The 24158-nt window shown below is 37.8% G+C and overlaps 1 protein-coding gene across 3 annotated transcripts in view; it reads left to right on the plus strand.

Annotated features, from left to right (window-relative positions):
- PAPPA2 (pappalysin 2) overlaps positions 1–24158 on the plus strand; it is a 310433-nt gene that overhangs the window by 153231 nt on the left and 133044 nt on the right. For all 3 annotated transcript variants that reach the window (XM_017891696.1, XM_017891697.1, XM_017891698.1), the window contains exons 8-12: positions 1354–1843; positions 4829–4957; positions 8577–8668; positions 12174–12367; positions 14033–14179. In XM_017891696.1, coding sequence (XP_017747185.1) covers positions 1354–1843; positions 4829–4957; positions 8577–8668; positions 12174–12367; positions 14033–14179 — 1052 coding nt within the window. The remainder of the gene's footprint in view (positions 1–1353; positions 1844–4828; positions 4958–8576; positions 8669–12173; positions 12368–14032; positions 14180–24158) is intronic.

Consider the following 24158-nt stretch of genomic DNA (forward strand, 5'->3'; position numbering starts at 1 on the left):
TATATTTATTGTTGCATCTATCACTTTGATGTAAGATATAAAAAGGCAAGATTTTCGTCTCTCTTGTTCACTCCTCTATCTCTAATACCTAGATTAGTATCTTTAATACCTAGATTAGTTCTAATACCTAGATTAGAAGTACACTACCAATTTTTGTTGAATGAATGAATCAACTCATAATAAATGAATCAACTCACAATATAGGTGAAAAACAATAAAAACCATAAAATGTAACATACCACACACACACACACATAGTTGCACACACATATTTTTGAAATAAATAATATGTGTTTATGTTTCCAGCCTGTAGTTTCTCCCTGCGGCTACCTCCTTGCTCACACATACCTGAACTGAAAGGGAAATTGCAATGTTTGAACTGGTTTTCTCTGGACTTTGGGGCATAATTTATTTTCCAAATTTTGAAGGGCTAAATACTTCTACTTTGGTAAATGTAGATATTTAATTTCTCTAGAACATTGTATAGCTCTACACTGCCCTAGTAAGGCAGGGGTTAAATATTATCGCTTATTTTCTAAAAGAGGAAACTGAGGCATAGAAAGATGTGCCACAGCCACTCAGCTAAGGGCACAGGAGGCCTGACTCTGCTGGTTCTTGATTCAACACTCTCTCTTCAACTCCGCTCACACAACAGAAAAGAAAACCATTTGGGTAGATTATTTCCATGGAGCTGACTTTCATAGATTTGTGATATTTGATTTTTTATCATTACATTTTTATTTGGCTACTGAATCTTCATTTTTTTCCCACTCCATAGTATGTGTTTCTATTTCCTGCCTGCAGTTACCTACCTGCTTACACATACCTGAACTGAAAGGGAAATTTCAATGTATGCTTTTAAAGTTCATCTAACCATCAGTTGAAAGGATTGCCAGGGTGGGATCTTAGGGAATGAAAGGAGTTTTGTGAAGAGCCCTACAAAGATTGCAGTGACAGGGTGAAATCATTGGTCTTCAGAAGCATTAATTTATCATAAGTTATGAATGGACTAATCACATGTAATTCTCTCCTCAAGGATTCTTTAAGGACATGACTTCTCTGCAGCAGCCTCATGTTTCCAGCTAGGATGTGGGTTGCTCCCTTCCCAATTCCTGGTGGGTTTCCTCTTGCTAAGGGCACCATGTACAGGAATGGGGTAACAAGAATGTAATGCTTTTTACTTTTACACCTTTGTTCTTACTAGTACTTAAGATCTAACCTGCTAAGATGACCAACTTCTACAGGAATTCTAAACGTTCTCTCTGTAGTTCCTCTTTCTGGCTGCTAAGGGCTACTCATTTTCTGACTTTTAATGGCTGCTACTGATGTATCTTTCTGCTGATCTCCCACCAGGGCCTCCTGATGTAGATCAGCCCTGCGAGCCGAGCTTACAGGCCTGGAGCCCAGAGGTCCACCTGTACCACATGAACATGACGGTCCCCTGCCCCACAGAAGGCTGTAGCCTGGAGCTGCTCTTCCAATACCCGGTCCAAGCTGACACCCTCACCCTGTGGGTCACTTCCTTCTTCCTGGACTCCTCGCAGGTCCTCTTTGACACAGAGATCTTGCTGGAAAACAAGGAGTCTGTGCACCTGGGCCCCTTAGACACTTTCTGTGACATCCCACTCACTATCAAACTGCATGTGGATGGGAAGGTCTCGGGGGTGAAAGTCTACACCTTCGATGAGAGGATAGAGATTGATGCAGCGCTCCTGACTTCTCAGCCCCACAGTCCCTTGTGCTCTGGCTGCAGGCCTGTGAGGTACCAGGTTCTCCGCGATCCCCCATTTGCCAGTGGTTTGCCCGTGGTGGTGACACATCTTCACAGGAAGTTCACGGATGTGTGAGTTTGGTAGCATGACTATGGGGCTTCCTGGGGCTCTGGGGGTGGGTTTTGTTACTCTTCCCCTGCTTTTTAATATTCAGTCATGCCCTTCGTTGGAGGAATGTTTAGACTCTCAGAGGGGATTTTACTATAAAGTAGCATATCTGAGGTAAAGAAAAACACTTCCCAGAAAGGGGCAAGCAGGTGCCTGATTGCTGATGCCATCGTCATGATTATGGACAAAACAGGTTAGTGTATGAGATGTTTCAGTTGAACTGAACATAATTGCCACAAATAAGTTAATCAGAATCACGTACTCCTGTCTGGTGACAATTTAATTTCTTATTCTTTGCTTTAGCTGTCTGATCATCTGCCACAGACCCCATAACATTTATAAGGTATAGTCAATTCTTCTATTGCTATGCAAGGAGGCCAAGGGCCCGGCAGACAAGACGATGCGCTCAGTTCCACGACTCATTCATGATATGCGTTTCATTCTTTCCCCTTCTCTCATTTCTTCCCCTTACCCCCCATCAACCAACTCTCTTTTATCTTTCTCTTCCAGCTCTCCTCTTTCTCTTAGTTCTGTCTTTTCTTCCTACCTTTAGTGAGTTCTACTATGTTCCTGGCACTGCATGTTCAGTGCTGGGGGCACAGACTAAGATGAGGTCCTTACCTACAAAGAACTCAATGTCTGGAGCAGGAGGCTGGTACCTCCAAAGGCAAATTCTCTCAACCTCATAACCTTCTTTGGAGCCTGCCCTGAGGGCAGAACTAGGGCAAAACAAAGTTTTATCAGAGATGCTGTCAGTTAGTTTTTGCTGCATTAGAAATCATCACAAAATGCAGAGGGTTAAAACAGCAAACATTATTTCTCATAAGTGGGTTGAGTGTTCTCATCTAGACTGACTTGGCTGGTGGTAGATGACCCAGGATGACCTCCCGCACAGCTGAGACAGCTGGCATGGCTGGAGAGATGAGGGCCTCTTTCTTCATGGTCTCTCAAGACTTGGCCTGGGCTTCTCATGATAGGGGAAGGGTTTCCAGCAGCAGAGAGGGCAAGCCCCCCAATGCTTACACTTTTCAAATATTTGCTTTATGTTATTCATTATAATGTTCCACTAGCCAAAGCAAGTCACACAGCAATTTTAGACTCAATGGGTGGCAAAATAAACCCTCCCTTTTGATGAGAGAGGCAGCAAAGTTACATCATAGAGGGGTACATCGGGGACAGGGTAGTCATTTGGCAGTCTACCATAGCATAGAGAAAAATGTCCACCTTGAGCTTCATTACATTTTTCTTCCCATACTTGCCTGTCAATTAGAATTAGAAGATAGTGAAATGACCAAAAAGCTAATGCAAATGCAAAGGTAGCTTTAAAAGGAAAAAAGAAATGTCATTTTGAACTTCTTAAATAAGGCAGTTAAGATGACGTTTGTTATCTAGTTTGCTACACACACACACACACACACACACAAAGACACATACATGTTTAAGGTCAATAATATCTCATTTTATAGATGAAAAATCTGAGGCTTAACTTTGATTTGGTTCAATAGCTAGTAAATAGCAAAACTGGAATTAAAATCCAATTTTTCAACTGGATCTCATTTTGATCCTCTTGCTTCAGTAACACTGCCTTTTACAAACTCAGATCCTGGAGGGCTTGGGCTACCTGCCGCTGAGTTTTTCCTCAAGAAAAGTAAACACATGCTGATGTTTCCATCCAGTCCTTTCCCCAGCCACAGAAAAGTGTGAAGCTTTTATGCATGGCTGGACAAGCAGTCTGACGGAAACTGCCTTGTAAAGGGAAACTGTCGGCATTGATTAGGATGTAAAATTGGTTTTGCTTTAGAAATATCTGGCATTCTCATGAGAGGTTTGCTTCCCTGGGGGATGTCGGGGTAACTAATTTGGAAATTTAAAAGACTTTAGTATCTAGGTTTCTTTTCTATTTAAATATTTAAAAGCCAGCACAGAGGTTTTTAAAGATGTTTTTGAAACCCTGAGACATTTCCTGGTTGCTGGTTGCTGCATCAGCTGAGGGAGTGGAGGCTTTGTGGGTGAGCTGAAAAGTCTGTTAAAGAGGAGAGAACCATGGCAGAATACTGATGGCAGCCACTCACGGTAGTCCCAGCAACCCTTTGAGATCCTGTTTCACTAAGTAACTCCCATCCTAGCTTGACTTTGGTGCTAGTTTTCCAATTAGGGTAGGCACTGGGCAAAATTAAGATGAAGACAGAATTTGTCTTTTGGATCAGAAGCTCCACTTCTTGAGCCCTTTTCCTCTTCTCAGTGTCCTGCCTTTCACCCTCACCACACAATCAGTGCACCCGGGCTCTAGAGAGAGTCTGACAAGCTCCTTCCATCTCCAGGGTCAACTGATACAACTCCATTCCCGATACCTACATACTTTAATAGGTTTGGAGGTGAGGAGTCGTTTAATGCATTTCTAATTGTGGAACTTCTTGAATCCCCCAAATTGTGACCAAAGGTGTTCCTACCTTCTGAGACAGTTTATCTTACTCCTAAGGATTCAGTCTCCTCAAGACAAGAATTCTCTTGAGAGAAAACTATGATCGCAGACCCAAGAAGGGGGCCTTCCTGAGCCCAAACACTGAAGTTTTAATCTCCAGTTTCTTTGATTACTTTGATGATACAGAAGACTGGCTTTTAAATAGTTTTGTTTTGCTTTAACATGGTAAAAATGCACTTGAAATACCATCTTCCTCGATTGACTAGGACTGTTAAGTTCAGTGTTAACACAGAAAGCATTTACTGCGCATTTACTCTGTACAACGCACAGGGGATACAGAAATAAATATGGTTTCAAACCTTCTGGTAAGACTGTGCCCTGATCTTTGTTTTAGACAACGCAGCATATGTTTAACTTTTGTGTTTCCCATAATATTTCCCTTCAACTTCTGCAAACCATCAATGAAGGACCCAGGGCATGCCTCACTTTGTGGCTGTAGTGGTCACAAACCCTTTGGTTTCCATAGGGAGGTCACACCTGGGCAGATGTATCGGTACCAAGTTCTAGCTGAAGCTGGAGGAGAACTGGGAGAAGCTTCGCCTCCTCTGAACCACATTCATGGAGCTCCTTATTGCGGAGATGGGAAGGTGTCAGAGTGAGTAGTGTGTGTGTGTATGTGTGTGTGTGTGTGTGTGTGTGTATCTGAGCAGGGACACTGCTCTGAACAGAAGTTTCAGGAGTTTGACTTGTTTTGGAAATGTAGGGAGCGAGGCACCATTTGATTCTAGTGTTGAAATTCTAAAATCTGGGACTTGGTTTTGTCAGGTCTTGAGATCTGGCATCTCTAAATAGTTATGGAGGAACCAACTTTTATAGCTAACCCCAGAGTATTGAGGTATTGAGACTGATTATCTGGGAGCCCCTTTTATGGCCTCAGCAAGCAACTGCTGGACAGTGATTCAGGGAAGGAATTTATGCGGAAGAAGTTTACTCATCAAATGATGCCGAAAGAGGATCTCTTTTGAACAAATGGCCTATTCTACTAACTAGTTGTGTGATCTGAGGAAATTCAGTATAGCCTTTGGATCTTCAGTTTCTCATGTAAGCCTTAGTAGAACTGATAACAGTATAATTTCCAGCTATTCTGTAAGCATCACCAAGGTAGAAATGGAATCACTCTTTCTGTTTCTTAACATACCATGTGACTTTTCTTGTTGCCCTTTTGTGACATTAACATAGAGGACTAATTAATTCATTCTGGTTTGCCTGGGACTTTTACGGTTTTAGCACTAGAAATACCAAGTCCCAGGAAATCCTGGACAGTTGATCACCCTACATCAACCTAATTTTAATGCTCATCTAGCCTTATTTATTACTTGTATAAAGCTGCTGGGATTAGGAGGCTAGAAGCCAAACACTGTGATTTGTCTTAGATTTTGCATCCTAATAAGATGGGTTATTTGTATTTTCCCAGACCAGGTGAAAATATATCGTATCTTGAAGCCCTATTGGGAATCAATTCTGTAGCCTTTCTTGGGATTCCATCCCATCATTTAGCAGTCGCTAAACTTTGTTTATCTCTTCAGTTGTCTAAGATCCTGAAACTATAGTAAGTCCATTCCTTGTCATAGAAGTATAAACACTAAAATGTTCCCAGCCCTCCATAATATGTAGAAGCCATTGAAGTCACCTCAACCTTGCTGGCAAGGCTGTCCCTTGCCACCTAACTCAGCCTCAGCCTGCCACCTTCCCTCCTTCATTTCAAATCAAATTTCTCCCTGGGATGCTTCACATTGCAGAGGACAGGTCCACTTGATACTGTTGTTGTTTTCTCTGTTTTGGTTGCTTCATTTTAAACCTGTAGCCCACCAGTTAATGTGTTGGGGGGCTGGGTAACCACTACTACACTGGCAGGACCCTCCTTGAACAAAACACTCTGCCCTCTGCCCTAGTGTCTTCCAAGGCAGCTGTCGAATGGTGGCCACCCTGCAGCCCCAGGATGCCATTTCTGCCTGAAGCATGTGGGGCTGAAAGGGTTGGAAAGCTCTTTTCCTACCCTGGTTTTGCACATTCTCTCACGTGCCTTAAAGCAGCTTCATCTAAGGCAGCACTTCTTGGCTACTGGGTCTCACAAGGTTTCTTATCAAAATGTTCCTTGAAACTTCTGCCTGTGTTTTCTTCTCTGTGTAACTAGCGCTTCCATCCAATGGGAAGGTATGTAACTCCAAATCTGGCTTACCAAAGGCACCACATTACACATAAAACAAGGAGCCATACCAATCATTAATGATCACTTGGATATCACTTGTCAATAGGACCATCAAAACAAGCACAATGCAGGGCCCTGAAATTATAAACAGTATTGATACAGAAGTTACTCATTTCAATCTGTGCTGTTCAATATAGGAGCCGCCAACCATAGGTGGCTCTTTTGCCTTTAAAATATACCAAATGCACCTAAAAATCTGAATACTGAATTTTATTTAATTTTAAGTAATTTACATTTAGTTTAAAAACCAAAACTGAATTAGGTTATTGGAAAATCTTCAAGTATGTTTGGAACAACTTGGGCAGGTAAATCTTATGTTTCAACTATAAGTATTATAAAATCTAAATACAGATCAAATAGTTAAATTCACATGTGTTGTAAGTGAAAATACACACTAGATTTCAAAGACTTAGTATGTAAAAATAATGTAACATGCCTCATTTTATACTGATTGCAGATTGAAATAATATTTTGAATATCTTGGGTTAGGTAAAATATATTATTAAAACCAATTTTACCAGTTTCTTTTACTTTTAAATGACTACTAGAAAATTAAAATGTGGCTTTCATTACATTTCTGTTGGGTCGCATAGCACAAGATGATACATAGCATGCTTATACTGATTGTTTAGATTATCTTCAAAATGAAAACATAAAGTTGGCGACCTCCAAGATTATTCCTGGGCCGCTTGTAGCAAAACACAGATGAAGGTTAATCCTCTCTCCATAAATAAGCACATTAAGGCATAAAGTATTTGGAGACTTGTTGGATATAGCACACATTTAATTAGGTCCCCAGTATAGTCTCTTTTCATTGAACTGCATTGCATTTATATAGAAAAATGATTTGAAGTTTCCTTAATTTCTTCAATTATGTTGTTTTTATATCTCTTTTAGCCTTCTTCACTTCCAGCTTGCCAAGTAAAATATGAGTACTATATCACTGTATTCATAGCATACATTTAATTCATTTTAAACCATTCTCATTTCTAATTATTTAATCTTTCATTCATCCTAGTGAGGAATACTTTAAACAATAGATTAGAGCTATTTGTGATGTTCTGGGTCTGAAAGCACTTTAACATTCCAAATCCTTTATCTATTGAGTTAAAATATATGTCCATTTTGAGCATAAACAAAATCAAGGAGAAAAAAAATGGTAATCCTCATTCATTTTGCAATAGCCAAATGTTGGTTCTTTCATAGGAGCATCAACCCAAACTTATCTATTTTGTTTCCATAAGTTGCTTCATGTCCCTTTCACTATAAACTAACTCACCCACCTCAATTCAAATTTTGTCATCTGTTGTATTAGCATTTGAGTTTGGAAACAAAAACGTTTTTCTTCTCTTAGCATTTGTTTCTTCCCTGCAATATATGTTAGCTGTCACCAGGTGGTAGTAGGGAGCAAAGACAGGGACCTGAGCCCTAGAGATGCCCTAGACGGAGAGATGGCCCCATAGGGCTACTTAAGTCTCTGGGTATATGAACAGGAGATTGCATTTTACAAAATCCTAATTTTTGTAACAACGGCGCCTTTATGTAACAAAACAATGAAAGCGTAGAGAAATACCAGATAAAAATGAATAAATGAAACCACAGAGACAGGCAGCCTTTCTTCTCACCATTGTCAGCTATTTTAAGCCTTTATTCATTATAGATAGGGCTGGCAGGGCTTTTCTAAGCTTAAGGCTGTCTCCCGAAATGCCGTCAAGACCCTCATGGATCTCCTAGATGTTTCTGCGCCATGAGCTACCTGACTTCCAGGAATTCCCACAACCCACTGGATATGCCAATCAACAATCATTGTATAAATTGTATCTACTTTATATACCCATATGTTTGTTTCTATTTTCTGTAAAAGCATTCTTCTAGCTCCTACTTTTTTCCAACTTGCACTTTTTAATATATACTGAGAAATTGTAAGAATTTTAAACAATGGTAGCTAAACAAGAAAAATTATTTTTTTTGTGTGTTATATATGCATGTATATTTTACCCTCTAGGAGCCTGGGAGAAGAGTGTGATGATGGAGACCTTGTGAGTGGAGATGGCTGCTCCAAGGCGTGTGAGCTGGAGGAAGGTTTCAACTGTGTAGGTAAGTTCAGGCGTTCCAGTCTAAGATTGTGTCCTACTTTTAGAAGTGTATTATTTTGTGAGTTCTTGATACCTTGTAACATCTAGCTTAGTGATAATAATAACCTTTGATGTGTCCCTTGTATGCCAGACATGAATTGTTTCACAGGTATTATCTCATTCAATCCTTAGAATAATTGTGGGGAAACCAAAGTGAGGCACAGAGCTTAAATAACTTGATTTCATTTATGCAGCTATAAGTGGTAAAGTCAGCATTTGAACTAAGGAAGTACAGCTCTAGAATCTGCATGGTAAACCACTAGGTGATTCTGCTTCCTAGCTTAATGTTACCAAGGATTTCTCTTGGGTCCTTCAGGGTAATGCCAGTATGTCAGGTAAGTAGCACAATCATATGGACTCTACATACAAATTAGGGTAAGGAAACATTCTAAGCCAAAGCAAATACAAGACATATTTTGGTGACTGTGTGTCATAGATTCAATCATGAGGAATAACAGAGGATCCTAACACATTCTAGCCTTGTAGAATCACTGGTAAAATTTTAACTTTGACTCTAGAGTATAAGGTGCTTTTTACTCTAGACTCTTGCCACTCTGGGGAGGCAGTCTACAACACTTTTCCAATTCTGATTAAAGCTATCATCAACAGGTTTCTTAGATGCATATTATCTTCCATTGTCATCTACATAGATTGCAATTATTTGGTGGAGCATAACCACACATCGAAGTTTTTTTAAATAGCAGTGCATTTCAAACTATTTTAAAGTCTTGAAATCTTAAGATAAAGTAAAGTGATTACAATTATGTATAATTTATTAAGGTGTTAAGTACTATACAGAATATACAAATGTCCCTGCTCTCCAGAGCCAGACCTGAATCATAGAATGTTGGTGGTCCTCTCTCCATACATTCATCCATCCATCCATTTGAAAAAGGTCCATTGTGTACTATGTGTTCAGTGGTACCATGTATTCTATGCATGTTGTGTACCATGAGTCTGATCGAGTCCCTGATCCTTTCTTGAGTATGAGTTTATCAGTGACTTAGAGCACAGCTTCTGCCTTACGTAAATGCCTCCTACCAAAGCATGAAAGATGAGTTTCTAGCTTCTGCTTGCCTAACTCTAGCAGTGAAGAATGCACCTTGAAACAGACCATTCTGTTTACAAATGGCCTTATCTGTTGTAAAATTTTTTCCTTTTTTTCCAGTTTGGAAACTGAGGCTCAGAACATTTTAGTGACTCATCCAAGGGCATACAATGAAATCTTTGCAGAGCCAACCCTGGAACTCAGCTTTCCTCATACTTAATCAAGTGCATTTTCCCTGCTATGAAACTACAGAGGATATATATTTTTTTCTGTTTTATTTGACTACCATTCAAATATTTGAAATACCTCTCCATTATTCTCCTTTCCAATCCAAACATCCCCTCATGTGATTAGGATTCCAGACCCTTTCTTATTTACCCCAAACTGGCATGCTTCATGTGGTCAATGCCCAGAAAGGAATCCAATACTCCAGATGTGGTCTGGCTATGCAGAATACATTGAACCGATTACCTCCCTCTTCTGTACACAAGTATTTGTTAACACAACCTCTGTTAACATTATTTCTTTTTGGTAGCCACATAGTGGTCTCATATTAAATACAATATATATTCTCCAAACACTAAATTTCCTCAGTGCAGCTCAAGTCTTATTTAACTTAAAAAGCAGACCTTATATTGTGTCTATCACATTTGATCTCATAAAGTTTGACTATTTCCTTCAACCCCAGTAAGACTATATTTAAATTGTTTTAACTATACAGAGTAAGGTTAAAATGATATATTCCAACGTTAGACATTTTTTCAGTGAGTCGTAAGTTCATCATATGCTAAGCACATAGTTATATTCCATTATTTCTCAAAAGTTCAGGTTTGAAGGAACCATTGTAAAATATATTTTTAAAGTATTCAGTTATTTTCAGATGAATTTGAAAGAAATATAAACAAAAATTTTAGGTCCGTGCTCAAAAAAATAGAGACAAGAAGCAAGAAGAGTAGTTACTGGATTATAAGTAGAAAAACAAAACAAAACTATACACACATGTAAAGAGAGAGAGAATCATCATGGGAAAGTCATTCCAAAAGCACATACATTGGCTTTGGAGAGTGCTTTGAGTAGATTTGATGAAACGCATGAGTTGAAAGCCCAAAATAGATTTTCAACCAAGTCCTGTGGACAGTGGCTTATATCTGGCAAGTAGAGATGGATTTACCACAGAAGGGTCTTAGAGGAAATTATTAAGAGAATAATTAATAACTATATATTGATGGACAGCTGGCAAATTACTGGAACAGTCCTGTGATATTGCTATGAAGAACTGAACATGAAAAAAAGGAAATAGTGACAGTAAATTTTACTAATGCTTTCACTGAATATATACCTAGGTGTTATTATTTTGAATCTTAATCTTATTTTCATGTCCTATTTTTTAAGTAGAAAATAGAAATTTGAATTGTTCCATTAATATTAATTGCCTCATATTTTGGTAAAAAATGCAACAGAACTTAAATGGCTTTGTAAGTGTTTCTCAGCTATCTACATTTGAAGGCACTGTGTCTATGTATCTATAAAGAGTCAGTGCTATTCATTTACTAGGAGTTATCATATGAGCAAGAATGGAACTTGTCCAGTGCATACCAGCTGGCTTTACAACCCCAGTATATTTTCTCAGATATTCATTTCTCACCTGTTTGCTTTTGAAGACAGCCCCTCTGTCTTAGTTTGAGGCAGTGTGGAGTAATAGCTGCTGAACCTTCATTCTGGCTCTTGGATTTAAGCCTGACTCAAATTAATGCTCTATTGCTTACCATTCTAGGGTCCTTTACGAAGTCACATAAAATCACTGAGACTCATGCTTCCTATCATAAAAGAAACAAAATACACACCTCACAGGGTTGTTCTAAGACTAAAAGAAAATTAATACATATGTAACCCTCATAAGCCTGGAGCCTATATTCTCCAGTTTAATAGCAGTCACGCAGTTGAAGAAACACAAGCAACAAAAAGTGATTGAGAAAATCCCCTTAATATTTTAATATTTCAAAACTGTGAAAAGATTCAAATATATAATTTATGTTAGGATTGATTTATATTCCTTTCTTCTTTTACGTATCTTATATCTCTAGCTTCCCCTAAATATCTTACTCAACTATTACTTAAAATTTCTTTCCACACCCAGCCTACAGCTGCTTTTTTTCTCCCTGTTCTTTCTTCCCTGATCTCAACCCTTTCTGTACTTTTATAATGTAGATGGTTTCTACCTTTCTCCCAGTGAGAAAAAAATCCTTCTTCTTTAGGGATGTATGTGTATCTGTGTGTTTGGGGTAGGCATTAGACTGGCAGGCAATTGCAGAATTCTCTTTAGTGGGCTGGAGAAGAAACGTCGTGGACATTCCCATGTTCATTTTTATCATGACATTTATGAAAGCACTCTTCTGTGTCACACAATATTTCTTGGCAGGAGAGCCAAGCCTTTGCTACATGTATGAGGGAGATGGCATATGTGAACCTTTTGAGAGAAAAACCAGCATTGTAGACTGTGGCATCTACACTCCCAAAGGATACTTGGATCAGTGGGCTACCCAGGCTTACTCCTTTCATGAAGACAAGAAGAAGTGTCCTATTTCCTTGGTAACTGGAGAACCTCATTCCCTGGTAAGTTAAGCCAGACGAATAGAGTCGAGGCTGTGAAAATTGTAAAGTGACTCCCCCTATGCTTACACTTGGGGTCTGTGTTTGGATAATTAAAAGAAGAAAGGAGTTAGAAGGCCTACGCGACATTACTGGATCTACCAGCATTGCTATTATAATTACGTGATGTTGGACAAGTCACTTAACCTCTCTGGGACCCAATGTTCTCACATGGAAAATGGGTATAGTAACAACTTTTGCACGTTCAGTGGTTTACTACAATGATCAAATAAGCTTTAAAGTGTGTATTGAGGATCAAAGTATAAATTGATTTAAAGAAGTTTTATTATTGAAGAAACTGTAGAGTTTTGCTAGAAGTAAATCCTTGGGTATATAATTTTTTTTCTGAATATCCACCTAAATAGATAGGCGATCCTCTGACAGATCTAAAATGCTATACCAATGACATCTATGAGCGTTGAAGACTGAAAAGAAGATTAAAGGCTCACGACTCTTGGGACCCATTCTAGATGCTTCTATTGCAAAATAAACTCTTCCATTTATTAGAATAGGCAATACAGTCCTTTCAAGAAGTGAGATTTAGGCCTCTAGATAGTTTAAGCCAGAATGAAATAATATGATTTTATACTTGAGAAGACATCTTTGAAGAGATTGAGGAGCCAGCTAAGGTTGATGCTCCAGTTCAAGGATTTCATCAAGGACCCAGGGTCGTCTGGATTCCAGCTCTTTCATCCTCGGGTGCAGCCTTCTTCCTCCTGCTCAAAACATGGCTGCAGTTCTCCTAGGTGTGAAATCAGCATTTTAAGGAAGGAGGGGACAGGCCAAAGGGAAATAGGTGCATGTCAACTGAGTCTTTCCCTTTTTATTGGGAAAATGATAGCTTTTCTGGACGTTCCACACAATAAACTTCCACTTGCCTCTTACTGGTCAGATCTAGGCCACTTCATCACCTCTAGTTGTAAGGAACCCTAGGGAGATGAGTGTTTATAACCAGATACACTGTCGCCTTGAACAAAATTGGAGTTTATTAATAAAAAAGTAAGGGGAAATAGATACCGGTCGGCAGCTAGCCATTTCTGCCACATTCTCTCAGCCTAAATTCTGGCATCTTGCTCCTTCAAGTCCTGGCATCTGATGACAGGAAGCCAGGGAAGTTGGGAGATTCTGAGGTAATGACCGCTCTCTGAAGTGGCTTTTAGTCTAGCCTGTCTGTCTTCCCTAAGTGAAGTGGGAGAAATTTCCTGGAGTTTTATTTCTCTGGCTCCTTTACTTAGCTGAATCCTCAGTGGTTCCCTAACTCAGTAGCCTCACTTTTGGGGCAGTGGATGCTGCCTGGTAAGGGCTTCATCATCACCCCAGACAGACTTCCCTGCCTGTGCCTGGGGCAGTTACCTGAAATATGCCAGGACTATTTGTAACCACCCACTGGACAAGACCCCTGGGCTGATGATAAACTGAGGCTTGTTGTGTTTTCTACCCTTGTAAGTTACATCTTAATGTTAAAGAGAGCACTGAGAAATTCTTCAATGTTGAGAAAAGTTTTCTGCCAATAATGTGATCATTAGGCATTCAGAAAGAGAGAAAAACTTTGCTATGAGCTGGAGAGTTTCATTGTCCTTGTATCTTCACACTCCATACTTCAAATTGTTGGTTGAAATTGTATTTCAGATTTGCACATCATACCATCCAGATTTACCCAACCACCGTCCCCTAACTGGCTGGTTTCCCTGTGTTGCCAGTGCAAATGAAACTCAGGATGACAGGAGTGAGCAGCCAGAAGGTAGCCTGAAGAAAGAGGATGAGGTTTGGCTCAAAGTAAGTGGCCCAAATGTTTCTTTTGTGCATGTGAAGACTGTAAGCTTCTTCACTTATGCATGTGTGTGTGGATGTGTGTGTAAATGGTGCATTTGGATGACCTGTCAGAAAATTTTCTTTTGTTATCTCAAAGTGTTAATATTGAGTTTATTTTCACCTCTCTGAATTGTGGACTTCTTTCTGTTAATACGTGAGTAATCAGTTTATTAAAGTGTAACATACACACAGAAAAGTGCAAAAATCAGAAATGCACAGCTCAATGAATTTTTGCAAAGTGAACGTCCTTACTAATCACAACACAGATCAAGAAATAGGACATTCCCATCACCGCCCCCCTACAAGGCTCTCTCATGTCCCTTCTTAGTTATTACACTACTGAGGTGGATCTATTTCTATTTCTATCATCATAGATTAGTTTTGTCTGTTTTTGAAATTTATAGGAAAATGCTTTACTGTACTCTTTGCAACTGATTCTTTCTTATTCTATTTGTGGGATTCATTTATGCCGCTTCACTTAGCAGTAGTGTTCATTTTCATTGTGGTATAAGTATTGCACTGTATGAAAACGCCACCATATATTTAACCATTCTAATATTGATGAATATTTGAATTATTTCTGGTTTTTCTCTATTATGCTATTATAAGTCATTCTGCTATAAGCATTTCTGTACATTTTTGTGGTGAATGTGTATAAACAGATGGGTATATTTGGAACTGCCAGATCACAAGTAGGCCAGCTTTGGTAAATAATCCCAAATAATTTTCCACAGTGGTTGTACTAATTTATACTCCCACCAGATGTTTTGAGTGTTTCAAATGTTTCACATTTTCATCAACATTTGGTATTTTAAGTCTCCATTTTAATGTTTTATTGAATATGTAAAGGTATTGCCCTGTGGTTTCGGTTTGTATTTGCATGATAACTAATGAGATTGGGAGCCTTTCATATGTACATCAGCTACTCGTACATATTTTTTAAGAGCATAGTCAAGTCTTTTGTTCAATTTTCCATTGAGTTGTCTGTAATTTTCTTCATAATTTATATAATTTCATCATAATTGTATGCATGTTAATTATTTTTCAGCAATATGCTCTTTCATATCTTCCAACACTATGACTAACTTTTCTTGCTCATAAACACATCTTTAGATGAACTGAAGTTCTTTTTTTTTTTTTTCTTCAAGAGATGGGGTCTCGCTCTGTTTTCCAGGCTGGAATGCAGTGGTGCCATCATAGCTTACTATAGTCTTGAACTCCTGAGCTCAAGAGATCCTCCCACCTCAGCCTCCCAAGTAGCTAGGACAACAGTTGCTTGCCACTACACCCAGCTAATTTTTAAATTTTATGTAGAGATGGAGTCTAGAAAAGGCATCAACTCCTGCCAGTATCTAACATCAAACTCAAGTTAACCAAAGCCTCTTCTTTAAACCTGAGCAAAGGGGTAATCAAAGTAAACTGCTTTCATGAGACACGGGGGCAAGCTTGTATTCACTTAATAACATTGCCTTTACCTAAATTAATATAACTTATTATAGTCCTTGATACCAAATAATTTAAATGTTTAGCTACCTGTGAAATTCCTTTCCTGTCATTTTCAAAACTAGGCTGGGCTTATGACCTTTTTGTTTAAAGCATTGCTAATTCTTTATGTTTTATTTTGCCTCTAAAATGTAAAACTGTTCAATCCCCCCAGGCCCAAAAACAATTATGGAAGAAGTGGGCGTGTGAGATTATAAGGACCAGATTTCGAGAGATAAAATTAATTGAGACCCTCCAAATCAAAGACAGGCACATAGATGCCTAACAAAATGCTTGTGTTTTGTATAACTAATTACTATAAGCCAAGATTATAGTAACTCAACACACATAAATTAGTTTTATAACCTTATTTTTTGACTTTTAGTTTTGACTCTTATATTACTTAAAAGAGGTTTAACAGTTAATAAGTGTCTGCCGACCTTCGTTTCCATCTGACCTAAAACAATTAATTAGCTATAAGTCTTTTAACTCTAAGTCCCTTGACCATAGGGATCCCAACAAAGGACATAATGGACCTGGGGCAGATAGCACACCACCCCTGCATCAGGCTGAGACAAGAGGAAAGCTTGACTATTAATACTATTTCTGGAGTGCCTTGACAAAAAGGTAAAATAGAAACTGAAAAAAAAAAAAACATCCATAGGCCCTCTACACACTGATTAGATCCCCTGCTTTGGCCAAAGGGAATCCCCTCCAAACACTAAAAAATCGAATTCAAGCCTGATGAGAAATAAAGGGTCAGGCACACCTCACTATGCTCCCAACCCCTAATGTTTAAGCCAGGATCAGAGGCCATTCCAAATTATAACAATAAAGTATTGCCCTTTCCTACACTAAAAGAATACTTTTCTCTTCAGTCAGGAGACTTAGCCTTACTGGAAGAAAAAAAAAAAAAAAAAAAGGATTCCTTAAGGATCAATTACAACCAAAATGGAAGGGCCTCTATCAAGTATTATTAAATACCCTCACCATATTAAACCTTTAAAGCATAACTACTTGGGTACACCTCTCCAGAATAAAGCCTGTTTTTTTATGAGTCACAGGCACCATAACGTACATCTGGGGAAGAAGCCATGACCTTTGAAAGACCTCCGCTACCTATTTAAAATAACACACGGCTAAAAGTAATAACATGATACTGTGGATGGGAATAGGAGCATTAATTCTTCTCTTCTTCTTGATTATATTTCTTTTCTATCACTTTGGCCAACTACCTTCTCCTAGAAAACACCTCTTGTATACTTGTTGGGTGTAGAGACTCTTCTAAGGCCCAACTAGACACCATGTTGGCACTATTAATCCTGTTTGCTCTCTCAATTAACCTAATCCAGTGTGGGTGGGAGTAAAACTCTATAATAAAATATTTCAAAAATTATAGCATCAGGGAATCATCTTTGTGATTACTAAATTTGTCATCAACATTTCCAGAATAGCAAATTCCACCTTCTGGCCTATCCAGAAAAATCTCATGGCCATCTCCCCAGACCTCCTGACTAATCACTGCAATCTCAAAGTACCCAGTCCCCTACTTGTTAGGTGAAACTCTTCCCCACTTAATGGATTCCACGTAAACCCCCTGCCACTATTACCCAGACCTGGAAAGTTGGCTCTCTTTACCTCTAGTGCACTAATAATTCTATCTTGTGTACCTACTGTTGTGTTAATGACACAAAAACAAAAGTTTCCCTTCAGTGCTCTAATCTAACTCTAAGTTGCCAAGTTCCCAAGGTTGTAGCAAGGTAAATGGGATTCCACTTGTGTGCAAAAAATCTGTTTGTAGGTCTTCTCCTGGATCAAAACACACAGGGAAAAGCAGCTGCCTAATTGGGGAAGGTGGAAGCACAGACCCGTTCTAAAGAGCAAGGATAGTTTGACCACCCCCACTGGAGCAGGGGAGAAATATCTCTACAGACCCAACTTGGCCGCAAAGGATAGACATCACACCTTATGGGACCTCTGTGCCCCAACTGGGCTCATTTTTGTTTGAGCTCATGAGTGGGAAACAGTCATATCTCATAACCATTCCCGACTTGCTGGGGAGCCACATGTTCTTTTAGGCATAGCTTTCCCTTGTATATCAAAAAGGTGAAATGGATAAATATACATTAGCCACCCTTACCCCTGTGGGGATCACTGTCTATAAACCCCTTAAGACCCAGGAATACCAGAAATAAATGAGCAATAGGGTTGATTCTGGCAGGAACTGGGGCAGCAATAAGACTAATGGACCCCTGGGGTGGCTTTGCCTACCATGAGTTAGCCCTGAAATGCTTGACTGAAACCCTACAGTCATTAGCCACCAACACAGATTAGGCATTAAAGGGAATTCAAAAATTCCTAGACTCTTGGGCAAATATAATTCTTGATAACAAACTAGTGCTGGATTATTTAGTAGCTAAACAAGGCAAGTCTATGCAGTTATTAATAAAATCTATACATCTATTAATATTAATATATTAATTAATTAATATTAATAACTTTAAACAGATTGAGGTTAACCTTCAAAAAAATCTATGAACAAACTACCTGATAACATAAATACAATGAGGACACTGGCCCCAACTGTATTTGGTTGACTATCAAAAATGTTCTCCCAAGTCTTAACCTGGTTCTTACCTCTCCTAGGACTTTTATTATAAAAGCTAATGATAGCTTTCTTATTATTACTAGTTTTTATCCTTTGCTAATTTAGCCTCTTTCTTCTTTTTTTTGTTTTTTGAGATGGAATCTCGCTCTGGCTCTGTCGCCCAGACTGGAGTGCAGTAGCGGGATCTTGGCTCACTGCAACCTCTGCCTCTTGGGTTCAAGCGATTCTCCTGCCCCAGCCTCCCGAGTAGCTGGAATTACAGGTGCCTGCCATTACACCCGGCTAATTTTTGTATTTTTAGTAGAGATGGGGTTTCACCATGTTAGTCAGGCTGGTCTCAAACTCCTGACCTCAGGTGATCCACCTGCCTCAGCCTCCCAAAGTGCTGGGAAAACAGGCATGAGCCACTGCACTCAGCCTTAATTTAAACTCTTACGAAAGTTTGTATCTTCTAGATTACAACAATTCCATGTAAAAATGATAGTGGCAAAAGACTTCCAACCCATCCCATCTTCTGACTGGAAAAATAAAAACACCCTCCCTTTAGGCCCCTTAGGCCAGCTATCCAAAGATTTTTATTGCCCCATTGCTAGGCAGAAAGCAAAGTAAAATTAGCAGAAAGCACTCAGAGAAGATAGACCTCCACCCTTCTGCAGCCCCCTTAGGATTAAGGAGGAGTATCTAATATCTGAGGGGGGCGGGTAAGGTAGAAGATCATCAGGACTTGTTTTATAAGCATTGGTCAGGACCCTGCTAATCACAGCAGGATCTGGTCGAAACAGGCTACAGTGAAGAAGCCAGCCAAAACCAGCAGATGGCAATAAAAGTGACCTCTAGTTGCCCTCACTGCTCATTAGCATAAAGACACTTCCAGCAGCACCATGGCAGTTTATAAATGCCATGGCAGCATGCTGTGGCAATGACCCAAAAGTTACCCTATATAGTTCTGAAAACTCCTTGCCCCTTTTCCAGAAAGTTCTGAATAGCCCATCTCTTAATTAGCATATAATTAAAAGTGGGTATAAATATGACTGCCAAAAGCTCCTAGGCTGCTACTCTAAGAACACTGTCTATCGGGTAGCCCTGCTCTGAGAGAAGTGATACCTCTGCTGCCTCTTCATAAAAACTGCTGTCTAACACCACTGGCTCACCTTTAAGTTCTTTCCTGGGCAAAGCCAAAACCTCTCCTTGGCTAAGTCCCAATTTGGGGCCTTGCCTGCCCTGCATCAGTTTTCTGAGAAAGTGGAGTTGAATTTTATCAAATGCTTTTCCTGCATCTATTGAGATGATATTTTTTGTCTCTTTGTTCTGTTACTGTATTAACTCACATTAAAAAAAAAATTTAATGTTAAACCAACCTAAGATATTTGGAAAACCAACAACCAATCACATAGTTTTGAATTCTGTTTGAGAATGTGTTGTTGGTTTTTCATCTACATTCATTAGAGTTTGGCCCTAATTTTCTTTATTTTACTATCTTGTCAGGTTTTATGATCAAAACTAAATAAATAAGTTTCTTAAATAAGTTTCTTTTTTCTCCAGTTCTCAGTTCTATGGAATATTTTGTGTAAGGTTGGTGTTAATTTTTTGAGGATTCATCAGTGAAACTATCTGAGCCTGGAGTTCTCTTTGAGGAAAAAAATACAATCATGGATTAAAATTTTAAAACAAAGGTGGAGAAATTTATGTTTTCTACTATCTTAAGTCAATTTTAATAAGTTGGGTTTTCAAATAATTTGTCCATTAAAAAATCTAAAATATCAAATTAAGTTTTCATAATATTCTGCTATTTTCTTTGTTATGTTTCTACAGAATCTGGTATACTTTTCACTCATGCTATTGTTAGTTTGTGGCTTGTCTCTTTTGTTTTACTGCTCAGTCTTGCTAGAGGGTTATCATTTTCATTAACCTTTTATTAATCTTTTATATGACCAACCGAAGATATATATGATCTTATTTTCATTATTTCCTTTATGTTTGCATTAACTTGTTCTTTTCTAGTAATTTGAGGTGATGCATAGGTAATTGATTTTGTCCTGTTTTTAAATTTTATACATTAAGCCCATACATTTCCTTTTAAACATGACTTTAGCTACATTTCATAAGTTTTCACATCTTATTTCTGTTACCATTCAATTAAAACCAATTTTCTTGTTTTCATTGTTATTTCTTTTTTTACTCCTGAGTTATTTATAAGTGTGCTGTTTCACTTGAAAACATATGTGGATTTGGGATGACTTTTTTTAAAAAAAACTTATAGCTAGATTCTTCTGTGGTCAAAAATATATTCTATGTTTCAATTCTTTGAAATTTGTTGAGCCTTGAATTACGGATCAGTCTATGGTCAATATTGGTAAGTATTACATGTACTTTGAGAGGAATGTGTGGTCAGCAGTTGTTGGATAAAACATTCCATATATTTAAAATGTCCTATTTGTCCATCGTGTTGTTGAAATTTCCTATATTATATATATTTCGTATATATTGATTTTTCCCAATATTTTGTGTACTGTTTCCATCAGGTACTGAGAGATATGTATTATACTCCTCCAACAAAATCTTGGACTTGTTTATTTCTCTTTTAGTTTTGTCATTTTTGAGACATTTAGAGGCTATATTATTAAATGTGAAGGCAGTCTTTCTTTACTTTGTCTGGTAGTGTGAAACCACAAAATGACTATACAAGTTGCAACTATGCAATGCAACCTTAATAATCAATGGGAAAAATTACAATTATTTCATGATATCTAAAAGGTTTTTTTATAACATTAAATGCTCTCTTATTTTAGTTATATGTAGAAAATGGAAAAAAAAACTAGTGAAACTGATATTTAGTTCACTAGAATTTGAAACAGAAACACAAAGAAATAAAGTGTTTCCTTTTTTGTGAAAAAAAAAAAAACTTACCAAGACTAGTTTAAACATTGTTTGCCTTTTCCTCTTTATATGACTTACATTACAAAGCAAGCAGTTCTGTGTGTTGATGAATTGTCATGTTTCTTGTGAAGTTTGAATCCACTTTGCACTTTCAATATTATGAAATATCTCTGAGAGTTCCTTTAACATACGCTTTTTTCTTGACATCACTTCTGGGACAGCTTCTTCCTTTTTGTCACAACTTATTTTTTCATTTATATCGATAATTTCACTTTCACTGACTTTCTCTGGCTGTGTTCCCAGAGTCTCTTGAATGGCAGTAGAGAGTCAACATTCCCAGAGTCAGCTATTTCTTTTATAACTCCATTTATCTTTGATTCAAATTTCACTTCCCAACATTATCATTTTTCATTTATTTGCTGCATGTTCATCCTTTTTAGCCAATTCCCTCTTTTGATTATCCGTTTTTGTAAAGTGTCATTTAAGTTTATCACTAGGAGACAAAATGGTAACATAAGTATACACTTTTTAGTTTCTGTGTGAATGAAATAACAGATACCCAGTGACCAGTCAGTGACAGACTTTGAAGGAAATGATGTGATTGGTCACCCATCATTATTCACATTTGTTATTCACATGATGATTTTTGAATTGAAGGACTAATAGTGAAGTTGGTACTTTATACAGTTAAAATTAATATATTGTGCGAACTGAAATATGAATTATGTTCTTGGGAAACTGGTTTTAGTTAGCTAAATTGTTATAACTGATATTCATCCATGTGGGAACTGTGTAAACTGGAAACTGTCAGTATATAATTTTAGATTTTTGTATCTTTTAGGTGAATTATCTCTTTTAAAACTAACTTTAAAAGCCATCTAGCAATACTTCTTGCTTTATCATAACCTTTGTCTGGTTTTATTGTAGCCATACCGATACTGAATAACATTTTATATTTCTGTATTGTGTCTTCTTTTATGCTATTACTTTTAACTTTTCTTTATAATCATATTTAATATGCTTAGTTTGTTATCAACATATTATTTTATATATATATATGCAATCTAAAATTCTCTGTTTTCTAGTTGGAGAACTTAGTACAATTACATTTAGTGTAATAATGTTTAGTTTTAAACTTACCAACTTACAGTTTCTTATTCATTTGTTCTATATGCTCTTTATTTGTCTCTTTCTTGCTTTTTTAAAAAATACATAGTTTGATTATGTGATTTCTCATTCTATTAGTTTGCTAGTGTATTAGTCAGGGTTCTCCAGAGAGAAATAATATGATGTATCTACATATAGATAGATAATAAGAGGGTATTCATCAGGAGAATGGCTCACACAATTATGGAGGGCAATTGGTTCACACAATTAAGTATCATGATAGGCCCTTGGCAAGCGGGAGACCTGGGACGCTGGTAGCATGACTCAGTCCAAGTCCAAAAGCCTCAGAACCAAGGAAGCCAATGGCATAATTCTGTCTGAGGTCAAAGGCTCAGGAGCCCCTAGCTGCTGGTACAAGTCCCAGAGTCCAAAGGCTTAAGAACCCAGAGTTCTGATGTCCAAGGGCAAAAGAGAAAGAGTTTTCTGCTCTGGAAGAGGAAGAAAGAAAATTCTCCCCTTCTTTCACCTGTTTGTTCCATCTGGGCTCCCAGCTGATTAGATGGCACTCATCCACGCTGAGGGTGGATCTTCCTCTCTCAGTCCACTGACTCACGTGACAGTCTCCTCCAGAAACACCATACAAGCACACCCAGAAATAACACTTTACCAGCCATTGAGGCATCCCTCAATCCAGCCAAGTTGACATTTAAAATTTACCATCACAGAGAGCTATACTTTTATTTTCTCAGTGGTTAGTCTTGAGGTTGCAACACACACGCGAACTTGTTAAGGGACTGGTATAAATTAGTACTCTCACAATTTTATAATACCTTAGAATGCTTTTCCTCTATTTATTGATTTCTGCATTTTTAAAGTAAAATGAATTTAAATTCCCTAATATTTACCCTCTCCAGTGCTCTTCAATCCTTTCTACATTTCTGTGCTTCCATTATTTTTGTTTAGCTTGAGGAAATTCACTTTTATTATTTCTTTTAATGTGGGCCTGCTGACAATGAGTTCTTTCAGTTTTGTGTGGCTAAAATATTTTATTTGGCATTCATTTTCAAAGGATATCTTTGGTACAAAATTCTAGGCAGCCAGATGTTTTCTTTTATCCTTTGGAAGATATTATCCCGTTATCTTTTCACTCTCATATTTTGGAGAGTTAGTTGTACATCTGATATATATTTGAAGGCAATGTCTTTTCTTCCCTGGTGCTTTTAATATATTCTCTCTGTCTTTTGTCTTCAACAGTCTTTCTATGATGTTCCCAGGCCTACCTGTCTTTGCATATGTCTGTTTGTCAAGCTTCTCCAATCTGTGGCTTAGTGTCTTAGTTTCAAAAAAAAAAAAATGTTTCAGGTATTCCTTCTGCTCATTTACTTTTTTTTCTTAGTTGCCAAATATACATACATTACACCTTTTTGCTGGGTATCTTTTTAACTTTTCTATTCCTCTGTTTGTTATTCCCTTTTTTTTCATGCTGTAGTCTGATTATTATACACTGAGCTATCTTCTGTTTCAATAATCCCAAATTTTGCTCAATATAATCAGCAGTTAAACTATTTATTAAATCCTTAGTTTTGCTATTGTATTTTAACTCTAGAATACCTATTCAGTTTTTCCTGTGTATTCTTTGTGAAATTCTTCATCTTACAGTCTATTTAAAAACATATTAATCACAATCAGTTTTAAGTCTGCATCTGATAACACCAATATCTTGATGGAGAGGTCTGTTTAGGTTGACTTTAAAATATCGTATTTATTTGGGCTTTTCTACTATTATACTAATAATGTTTTAAGTGAATATCAGACACAATAAATTGTAGAGGCTCTGACTAATAATATCTTCCTTTCAATATTTTTTTG

Source organism: Rhinopithecus bieti, unplaced genomic scaffold, assembly GCF_001698545.2.
Source record: "Rhinopithecus bieti isolate Rb0 unplaced genomic scaffold, ASM169854v2 scaffold_20101, whole genome shotgun sequence".
Taxonomy (NCBI): Eukaryota; Metazoa; Chordata; class Mammalia; order Primates; family Cercopithecidae; genus Rhinopithecus; species Rhinopithecus bieti.